Source organism: Paramormyrops kingsleyae, chromosome 1 (genome assembly GCF_048594095.1).
Source record: "Paramormyrops kingsleyae isolate MSU_618 chromosome 1, PKINGS_0.4, whole genome shotgun sequence".
Classification (NCBI taxonomy): domain Eukaryota; kingdom Metazoa; phylum Chordata; class Actinopteri; order Osteoglossiformes; family Mormyridae; genus Paramormyrops; species Paramormyrops kingsleyae.
The window spans coordinates 7648934-7660168 of record NC_132797.1 but is presented as its reverse complement, the minus strand read 5'-3'; the positions used below and the strand labels follow the sequence as shown (position 1 = coordinate 7660168).

At 46.7% G+C, this 11235-nt stretch overlaps 1 protein-coding gene across 2 annotated transcripts; it reads left to right on the top strand.

Annotated features, from left to right (window-relative positions):
* The first annotated feature begins 37 nt into the window (after window positions 1–37).
* plekhg7 (pleckstrin homology domain containing, family G (with RhoGef domain) member 7) lies at window positions 38–10948 on the top strand. Of its 2 annotated transcripts, none has more exons than XM_023808956.2 (17): window positions 38–228; window positions 426–1171; window positions 1734–1756; window positions 4166–4257; window positions 4937–4977; window positions 5203–5298; window positions 5389–5538; window positions 5643–5738; window positions 5904–6005; window positions 6167–6302; window positions 6419–6643; window positions 7627–7742; window positions 8958–9045; window positions 9127–9206; window positions 9591–9738; window positions 10070–10167; window positions 10698–10948. In XM_023808956.2, exons 2-17 carry the CDS (start codon window positions 503–505, stop codon window positions 10806–10808), a joined length of 2271 nt encoding a protein of 756 aa, XP_023664724.2. In that variant the 5' UTR covers window positions 38–228; window positions 426–502; the 3' UTR covers window positions 10809–10948. The 2 variants fall into 2 exon arrangements, with proteins under 2 accessions (XP_023664724.2, XP_023664725.1); XM_023808957.2 differs by having other exon boundaries at window positions 4166–4281; window positions 6167–6280; window positions 6469–6643.
* Window positions 10949–11235: the final 287 nt, after the last annotated feature.

Below are 11235 nucleotides of genomic sequence, written 5' to 3'. Positions count from 1 at the left end.
TGAACTCTTTCCAGGGCGCTTGCGTTTTACATGGACGTTTGCTGTCACCTGAAGCGACATTTACGCAACTCCGAGCTTCTCTTCCGTATTATGCGCAGCTGTCAACAGCAGCGTGTCAGATGAGCGATACTTTCTAGCATTGAATCGTTCATATTGAAATATGCAACCGGGCGTGTTTTTGGGACAACCTCTTTGGAAAGCGCCGAAGGTTTCGTGAATTTGCCGGGGGTAAGTGAAACCCCCCTCATTGTGCCCCGAAGATGTTATATATGCGCTGGGGGACGTTTTACTGCCCTCCGGACGCACGGCTGGTTACTCCGGGTCGAGCAATGTGTTCCCTAATTTAAAAATTATTGTAACGTCAGTAAGACAAAAGCATGTAAACACACCCAACAATCTGTAATGTTCCCCTATATTTTTTACAGGTAAACATCGGAAAGTGTCCGCTTGCATTACTTGTCATTTAATAGCATAACTTTAATACAACGCGAAAATATGAAAAATGTCGTCGGAGGAACACACCACTACAGTTTGCGAAAACGGAGCGATACTCGAAGAAACTTTGGACGGGAGCTACACGGAGGGCTTCTCGGGGGTGGATGGCGTGGCGGGGCACTCCGTGGCACAGACCCAAACGGACCTGCTGCTCTTGGAGGACAAAGAGACGCAGACCAGCGCCCCGATCGTAATGTGGATGGACGATCCGAGGTCGCATGTAAAAGGGAAGCACGCTGCGCTCCAGGACCAAGACGAAAAGGTCACGCCGTTTCTCCAGTTTAACAGACAGGCGGCAGCTCGGATTTCCACGTCCCCCACCTTGAGGAGGATGAGGAGCAGCGTCCGACGGCCCGTGAAGGCCATCCAGGACCACACGAGGGGGAACGGCACCCAGGAGGAGTCGGTCACCTGCGAATCCCCCGTTCCGGGGAACGCATTTTCACCCCAGTACAAGCACGGGTTTCTGTTACCGGAACCCTCGAGCTGCCCGGAACCTGGAGTCCGGCCGAACGGGGAGCAGGACAACCAGCCCGCCGTGTCCCCGATGGAATCCACGAACAGATCGGGTAGATGCCATACTCTGGACAACAGTCTGATTCAACAGAGAAAAACGTCATGTAGTGTTACTAAACCCATTTGCGGAACGCCAGAAGTGGAAGAGCACTTGAATCAGGTAGTGTGTGTTTAGTAGCCTATATAATGAAAATCATGTTATCACGATAAAATACTGTTGCTGATGTCCATTAGTATGCTTGCTTGAGAACTGGAAATTGGAGTTCCTTTAGTTTAACGTCAGATTCTGACCTGCTTTAGACATCCACTGAATCAGCAGGTGCCCCCTGCAGCGTCCCATCGGACGATACCAGGATACGAAGAGAGCCTGCCCCTTCAATTTAGTGTAACCCTGAGGCAGTCACAAACACGAGCAAACGAGGGAATTACTACTGTTAGCGGAGATTTAGCAAGTTTGAATTTGATCTTGATATTTTCATTAGCCGCATCGACCGACTGAGGTATTATCTGACGTTAAACTGAATTGTTTATTTATATGTGGGGGTTTAAAAATGCAGTGAGTGTTTTCCATGTTGTCGGGTGCCCGAACTGTCTTTCTGGTCGCGAATTGCGGCGATTGCGACAAGTTCGCATTATTTAAGCATTTTTGCAGCCTAAATTACCGCCTGAAATGACATCAAACTGGCCATGACTAACCAGCTCCTGTCTATTTACTTTAACAGGCGAAGGATCCATCTCAGGAACGGTAGGTATACAGTGAGTCTGTTTTAGTGTTGCTTCAATGTTTTGCATATTTCCAGAAGTGAAAGCTATGGTTTGATTTGGATTGAGCTTCTCACTGGCTGCCCCAACAACCTCATTTGAATGTCAAAGCTGTGGTTGGACCAATTATTCAAACATTAATTAGTGGGATGGATACAAACTGGGGTGTCTTCCAGTGCCAGTGCACCCTAACCTGGTTAGTCTCGTACTCATATGTTCTGCTGGGTTAAAAAGGACACCTGTGGCCTGTACTACGAAGCGGGGTTACTGGCTTATAGGGGTAACTTGTTGGATTTAAGGTAGTCTGGGCAAAATGTAAGTGAGCGAATATGAAGTCCATTTAAACTGTGGTACCTTAAATCTGACAAGTTACCCCGATAAGCCAGTAACCCCGCTTCGTAGTACAGGCCACTGGCGTTGGGAGGCTTCATTGTTTATTCTGCTGGGCTCCAGACCAGCAAGTAGGACCCAAGGAGCCCAAGTTATGGCCTTGGAGTTCTGCGGGTCCTCCGCCACCTTCGCTGGGCATGTGATTCACTGGAATCCAGGGATTCTGCTAAAATCAGGAAGCAGCAATTAGCATTAGAGTTCTTGTGCTTCATCAGCATGGAGTATTGACATATTGCACGTATTATCCAGTGCAGTAGCGTTGGGTATCGCCACTGATTTGCGGAATCGATTCAGTTCTGACTCACAAGGTCCCAATTCTATTTCATTTCCGATTCGATTCGATACGGATTTGATTAGGGATATTTCAGTTACAAAACCAGTTATGCTTAGATAGGAAACAGATTCTAATTCTAATTGCTGTAAATTGTAGGAGCCCTCAAACCTGGTGCAATGAAAAACATTAACATGTGCATTACGAATTTACCGCAAAGCAGCTGCATTAAAGAACTTTCTAATTAACATGACCAATAAGTGCCAAGATTGCGCATCTGGACGATGTCTCGTTAAATGGTTTCGGAGACTTGTGGTATTTACATATGACTTTGCTTTTGTCCAGCTGTTCACTGTCTTAATATTTCTGAAATCATAATACTGAAATACACCCAGCCATCTGCCCTTAGGCTTGATGGTACCTTCCAGCAGCTCCTGCCATGTTTTTTTTATGTTTTGTTTGGGGGGAGGGGTCAGTTTGCCCTGGTAGGATGTTAGAGACATGACTGCCCTCCCCCAAATACAGTCATCAGTGCGTCCTGAGCCACAGAACATACTAGAGGCAGGCTTATGTGATCACTGCATACCAGTGGGTAAAAAGCCTGAAACATAGACCTTGACCGGAGCACAAAGACGACTTCCTGCATGTGTGAACATCAGGAGGAAGCAGAGCGGGGCGGGTTCTGTGCAGTGCTCAGTCGGCTTGGTTGCACCACATGGCACTGAAACCGGTCCAAGACTAAGCGTGTTTCAGATCTGGAGGTCTGGCCAGTGTTCGTCATCCTGGCTCCGCAGGTGGAGTCCGTTTCTGTGCAGTAACTTCAGCACTGCAAGGAGAACTGGAAATGTCTCAGGAAGCTTTGTGCTGAGACGTTTACTATGAAAATGATTTACATTTGAGGAAGCAGGGTCGGACAATCCCTGGAGCGCACAGTGGGGATGAAAGGCCTTGCTCAGGGGCCAGATGGTGACATCACTATGCCATTCCCAGGAATCCAGCTGTCAGCCTTCCAGTCACTGGCACAGCAGTGACTGGATCCATGCACTGCTCCTGGATCCTCCTTTTACACAGGAAATTTCAAACACACACAGATGTCAGGACGCGTTCTGTTCCCTACCGCAACTGAATTCTTCTGGCAAGTTGTGCCGCGTCGTTTCATAATTATTGGTGGTGTTCAATTTCAGAGATGCTCCCCTGCGGAAAGCAGGATGATGGGGTGTCGCAAAGTCATAAATTAGATAAAGAGATGTGACAGCTACACATTCTGTACCTGTGACAGAGAAACACCAACTGCTGGTGTAGACCTCTAGCTCATTGTCTTGAGCTGTTTCGCTTATGTGTGAAGTGACTTCTCAGTTTCTGAGGTTCACGAGCAAACCCCTTTACATGCATCCAGAGGAGATGTTTCCAATGGTGGACACCTTGTGTCTGCTCTTTGGATATAGTGCTGACACTCTAGGAAGACTGATCAGTGTAGGTAAGACACACCTTTGTAAGCTTGTCCTGTTCAAGGTAAATTAAGTCATTATTTTAATAAAATGTCATAACCTCAAGGTTAGATTTTCATCACTGTAAAAAGTATCACATGACTGAAGGCTGATTAGATCTTTCTCTGGATAGTCATAAATGTTGAAGGTCAGTTAGAGCACATTCATTGCAAGTGACATCTGCACTCTCCATCCTACTTTCCTCCTTTTCTCCACCTCTCTCCCTCTGTTTCTGCGCCCGCAGGCTGGAGGAGCGGAGACGGAGTTCGGTAGTGATCAGCTTGCCAGGACTGGACGTGTCTCCGGGAGACCTGTTCGTGTCCAACGGGGCAGCAGGTATCCTGTCCTCCACCATTTCAGGTCATCTCCCATCTGTCATTTCTCTGCTGCACGATCGCGTGCGTTTTGTTTTCATTGTCCCTCGCATGACATGTGATCGCAACCACGAGCCTCTACATCAGCAGAGACCTGATTAACAGGCTGCAGCACGAGCATTTTTACTCAGGGACCTGGGTTCAATGACTGTGAATTAGCCAGTGAACCATCTAGGATTCACGCTGACTTGCACTCCCACTGTACCATGGAAAGTGCCTTTTGGTAGCGTCCCTTCAAATGCTAGGGCAGCTGAATGCCTGGGTCATTCTAGCCCGACTTGAACCCAGTTCATCTAATCGGGATATAATTTGTCAGTGGCTGCATATTTACAACAGCACTCATAATCTGACCATTCATGACCTCTTACACAAATCATGTATGACATATAACAAGAACAAAGTGGCAGACGGGAATAGGGATGTTTCCCAAGTGACAGAAAGTGTTTCCTGGTGACGTGGAATGTTTGTGGTACAGTCCTTTCACAGGTGCAGAGCTTCACCTCGCAACCTACTCTTTACCTAGGTCGTGACCCAGGTTAACCTTTCACTGACAGAGCTGTTTAACCAGCTATCTGGCTTCCCCAGTAATATGCTCTTACCACACGTGTCACCAATGCATGCTGTCGTTTTTCTTACCACAGATACCAAGAAGTCAAAGTGGCCGTTCACAAGACGTGTTGTGGTAGGTGCCAGGGACCCCCAGGTTTTTTTTTTTTCAAGATTGGGGGGGGGGTCACTGGAATCCAACACGTGTGGCTAACACCCGCTAAAACTCAAAGTAAAACTGACTCAGAGTTCATAAGTACCCAGTCGCACAGGCCAGGTTGGACACTAACAAAGAATTATGAAAAAGCTCCACTAAAACCAGCCCCCCCACCTCCCAACCCTCTGCCTGCCCCTCCCTCAGGCCAAAGGAAAGGAAGGCTCTGTGTCAGATGTGATGAAGCACCTGTCCACCATGCAGGTGGAGGACTGGAGGGATACAGAGCTACAGACGTACAAGGTGAGATGTTAATGACCACTGGCGATCCAGCATGACCAAGGTGGTAGATATTAGCCATACAACTACTAGTGCAATGCCTCTCCACCCCAGGACTGTTCACTGGAGGGCTTCTTGAAGATCCATGGCTGCAAAGGCAAGCTTGAGGGTGGAGATCAGGACCACAGGAGGGAAGAGGCCGTGTGGGAGCTCTTCACCAGCGAGTGTGTGTACTTCCTCGACCAGCTCATGGTTCTGAAACAGGTGACGCTCCTCGACAGCTGTGGATGCAGATTTTAATTTGCTTGAGTTTAGTGGACAAACTGAGAAGGAGGTACAGCATTACCCAGATGTTCTGTGTCTGACAGGTGTTCCTGGTCTCACTGGCCAACTTACAGGAGAATGACTGTCTGCAGGATGTCGACCCCTGGAAGCTTTTTGCCAATTTGAACGAGTTATGCTTGGTATGACCATGCAAGCCACCAAGAAGGTGCACAACCCCAATGCGTGACATGTGTAGCACATCCCAGAGAAAGAACCATTCTAGAGAAGTTGTTTTCATGCCATTGACTTGCAGATCATGTTCACAAAGAATGGTTTTTGTGGCTTAGAGTGTCTGTCTCCTACAGGTAAGCTTTGGCTTCCTCACCAGTTTTCTGCGAGTCATCAAACAGTCATGGGATATCCCAGTGACGGCCGCCTCACCTGAACTGGCAGATCTGCTCGTCAAGGTGTGTATGGTGACGCAGGGGTTTTTGTGAGTAGACAAAGACCGGAAAGTTAATTTAGGCAGCTTCCATAAGAAAACTGGGTCTCATTTAGTCTACCTTTGGAGCCACATCATGCATGACTGCTGTTCTCACAAACACGGTGACTCATGGCTATTTTGAAGGGTTTCAAAGACAGCATCTGCCACTGCCAGCAGAAGTACTGCCTCAACTACTCTACTACAACCTTTTACGTGGATAGCCTGAAACACAGGGAAGACTTCAAGGCCTACGTCAAGGTACTTTGGCAGACCCCTAATGGTACTTGAACCAGCAACCTGTAGGATGCAAGTCTTTGCCTTTAACCATCAACTTACCTGCTCCCCCCGAGGCTAAGGGTCACCCACTAGTTGAGGTGCTACTCTCCTTTCCAGTAGATAGAGGTCGCCTCCTATCTCCATTCTGCCCATCCCTCCCCCTTCCACAGTGGTGTGAGAGCCACCCAGATTGCCGACGACTACAGCTGAAGGACTTGCAGGTGGCACCATTGCAGCGACTGACCCGCTACCCGCTGTTGCTGAGGAACATCTGCAAGCGTAGCAGCAGCGAAGAACAGAGCCGGGCCGTGGAGGCCGTGGTGGAGATTGTGGACAGAAGCATACGTGAGTCTGTCCATAGCCAGCTTTCTGGTTCAGCTTTCAGGATCAGCTTGGGTTGCATGCATTGTAACGTCATAACTCTCACTTGGTCAAGCACTTTTTAATCAAAACTTCTTTGCATTGCCAACTGATTAGCCAATAGGAGCAGCTCTGGCCCAAAACCTAGCTATATCAATAGACAATCTCTGTGTGACATCACGGGTTCAAGGTAGATCCTTTTGTTAGTTATCAATTATGAAATTCAAACCATAAAACCAGCCAGGACCTTATTCAAGTGATGACAAACAGCACATATCGTGCCCTTTGGTCAGTTATAGGTTAGTGAAGCACGGTAGTTAAATGATCCCAGTGTGCCTATGCCGGTCAAACTGGTTTTGCATGCTGGCCTGTAACAAGGTGCGGCCCCATTATGTGCGCCACCTGGGTAATCATTCCTGGGAGAAGCCGCTGTTGTTCTGCTGTCAGTGGGGACGGCCAGGAAGAAATGCTGTAGCTGGTGGGAAAAAAACAATAACAAATCAGTAGCTTTGCAGTTGTCAGGCTGAAAGACACACCCACCATATCCCACAATACATCTGTGCTGGCTCTATCATCTCATTATTCACTAGGCAGTCTATTGGACCAACACCAGCCAATGAAACAGATGTCAGATGAACAACTGACAACACAACTACAATATTTCTGCATGACAAAAATACTCAATGTACTTTAAATCGAGTTGTGAGGCAAGTCAGATGCAGGTGTTTTCTGTTCTTAAAGCAATAATATGCATACAGTATGATTAGGAAAATGAACTGCAATATTTGAAATGGTAACATTTATAGTGTGAATACCACTGTTGCAACTGCTGTTAATGACGGGGATGATGATGGTGGGTCTGATTCAAATAGGGGTACTGATGGTGTTGGAGATGGACATGTTTAAGGTAATGATGGTGGTGATGTTACTGATGATTGTAAACCTTGATTTTACCCCTATTTGTGTAGAGGAGCTGGAAGGGAAGGTGAAATGGCTGGATAACTACCATAACATTCAGCGGCTAAAGGAGTGCCTGATTTGGCCACAGGTGTGGGAGCGGAATAAGAGGGGCTTCGTTCCCGAGGTACAGTGTCCATTCAGCACAGACACAGGGACCCCTGCCCTTAGTCTGCAATTCAGCACAGACACAGGGACCCCTGCCCTTAGTCTGCAATTCAGCACAGACACAGGGACCCCTGCCCTTTGGGCGTTTTTCAGTCGGACCAAGTACCATACCTTTGGTACAGTACTTGTGGTACTTTTGTTTTTCCATTGACTTCCGGTCAAGTACCAGTACCGAAAGTTCCAAACCAGCTAGGGTACTTCTTTAGTACTTCGCTACTTTGGGGTGGGACTTCACACGCTTTCTCTGTTGATTGGTTAAGCAAATAGCCTGCTGCTGAAACACAATACAAACTCCGCCTTGAAAACAGTTGCAAACTCCGAAAATAATGATAAACAAAGTTAAAAAAAAAAAAAAATGCAATTTGGTTGTAATAACACATACAACAAAAAAGATCCGGGTGGCATGACAAGAAATTAAAAAGTATCTTGTTGAATATAGCATGCTGTCCTAGCGATGTGATTTTGTTATAATAAATATTGGGGTATTTATAAAACAAAAAAGGAGTTCACAAATTTCTCACAAACTCGCTGATTTAAACAGCAAGGATGAAAATGATTATGATTGTCTCGGAGATCACATGCAGCGCTCATGCAAAAGCAGCGGAGGTAAAACTTTAAACTGATTTTTAAACATATAAGTCATATATGAATCTATATTACTCTATCATCGGAAAAAAACTTAGCAACCTTTGCAGTTTTAATTATTATTCCTTTTATAGATTTTATAGAAACTTTAACCCCCTGCACTATAATGTCAGTACAGAATTGAAAGTTATAGCTGACTATAATGTAATTATTTTATTTGCATAACATGTGCTGTAGGTATTAATATCGCACATTGTCTAGCTCTATATTATACTACAGCCATTTTTCAAATTCAGTACAAAATACTCCACCTCATGCTGTGATGTTATTCGGTGCCAGAACCAGTTTTTATGCCAGTGGAAAACCAACATCTTGAAGTACCATACTTTTGGTACTTTCTCGAAAAACGATCGTAGACTGCAATTTAGAACAGACAGTGAGACCCCTGCCCTTAGTCTACATTCAGCACAGATGTGTAGACCCCTAATAATGCATAGCAGTAATTTAATTCTTCTGAAATTTCAAATACTTCTGATAATAGAAAAAAATGCACACATTTGTGATAATTGTCTGCATTCATTGTCTACAGAATTTGAAACACCTCCTCAAGGTTGCAACGCTTGACAACCTCATTACTCACCGGAATATGCTGTTTGAAGGGAAAGTGTCCGTCATTGGTAAGGGCCAGATGCCAACTGACCACAGGGAGGCACCCCCAGAACTGTGTGAAAACTGCAACCTGTCTCTGCCATTCACAGAGCAATCGAAGGTGCGCGAGGTCCACCTCTTCTTGTTTGAGGAATTCCTTCTTATCACCAAGGTCAAGAGGAATAAGAAGGTAAATGCAGTGTCCACACTCTACTGAGAGCAGAAGAGTGCTAGCAAGTTAGCACAGGTCGCTAACTGAGTACCGCCACAGGGTGGCACTATACCTCTCTGCCACACACCATAACCCAGTGTTTCTCAATCCAGTACTCGGGGACCGGCAGATGATTCACGTTTTTGCTCCCTCCCAGCTCTCAAGGGACAAGGGAGTGGGGATGGAGCAAAAATGTGGACTGTCTGGCAGGGGGCTGGGAGGGAGCAAAAACAGGGAGTGTCTGTTGGTCCCCGAGGACCGGATTGGGAAACACTGCTACAAACACACTTAAAGCCTCAGGAACTCTCCAAAAATGACAATTAAGAAAGTGCAGGTGGAGGAACAGGCTTCGTCTCCCGGCAGCACCAGCGGCCCATTGGGCTGGATTCAAACCCACTGCGACCGGCACTGAGCCAGGAACTGCAGGATGGCTGCACCTTCATGGTCCTGGACCAGCCCATCTCACTGGACCGGCTGCAGCTGAGGAACGTCGACCAGTTAAACGCTACAGGTGAGCTGTGTGGGTTCAGGCCGTGGCAGGAGTCAGCAGTGTGGGCACATGGCACGTGGAGGGTCTAGGTGTCGACCAGGGCTTCTCTTTCCCTGGCATGTGAAATAGCTGCCATACGTGTTCCGGAAAACCCACCATTCTAAGAAAATGTAGCTGGCCTGCTGCAAAAAAACTGTTCAAGCAGATGACATTTATGAACTAATGACTGGAATAAATGGACATTTCGCTCTTTATTATTTGACCTCCAACCACCCATGATCTCCGTGTATAAATAAAGACCAAACACCCCCCCCCATCCGCTGTCAGTAACACCACTATGTTATCTCTGCAGCGTCTGGCCTGCCCAACACCTTCGTGATCCTGCACCTGAACCGTTACCAGCAGTGCGTTGGTGTCTATATCCTGCAGGCAGGATCTGAGACCCTCAAGGTACTGCGGGTGCCCGTGCTGCTTGGCCTTAACGCACAGGGAGGCGCGCAGGCAGACACACACACAGAGACACACACACACACAGAGACACACACACACACAGAGACACACACACACACAGAGACACACACACACAGACACACACACACACAGACACACACACACACAGAGACACACACAGCGCAGGCCACTGGTGGGCCCCATGTGGGAGGTACACACATTAAAAGCCAAACCAGTCATGAAGAGAACAACAGCCTTTCCTGGGATCTGTAGGCTGTTTTATATCACCTAGGGGAACAGGCACTATAATATAATAATATAAATACAAATATCCCTTTAAAATCTTTAACTGGGTGCCATTACCCAAGGGGATTCTGACGTACAGGTTGTCAAAACTCTAGCGGCCTGTTTTTTTTTTTTTCATCTCATTGCTCAAAAAAAAAAAACAAGCCTGCAGTGAGCAGGAAGCCGAGCGCAGCAGCTTCTGCACTGCAGCAATTATTAGCCCTGGCTTCTAATGTCCCTTTCAGAAATGCTGGATGTCGGAGATAGAGGGCGCTGTTGCAGCACTGCAGAGACAGGACTCTCAGCAGCCCCGCGTGAGGTATTCGGCACAGTGGCTCGAGTCCTCGCAGATCTAGTCATGGAACCGTCCCAGAAACCAAACAACCTTGTAAATAAATTCTTGTATTAGAATTTCTGCTTTATTGTAAAAAAAAACTTCTGTCTAGTTGTCATTTGTTTACAGTTAAATAAAATGCAGACCTGGCTTTCTGCAGTCTACCTGTGCTGCTCTTGCTTCTGTACCTGGAGGGGGTTTCACATATGTCACCCCCTCCAAAGACACCCCCTTTATTCCCAACCTGCATGCATCTTTAAAACTGAAATACAGAGAACAGGAGTTATATAATTATCCTACGTCACTTAAAAAATAAAAATCACACGTCCAAAGGAAAACTGAAACATACATTTTATTCGGTATTAAACCACAATGGCAAACTAGGAAAATGACTAGTACCTCTGGACTTCCATTATATCTCCTGGTAACATCACTGCAACCCTGTAACA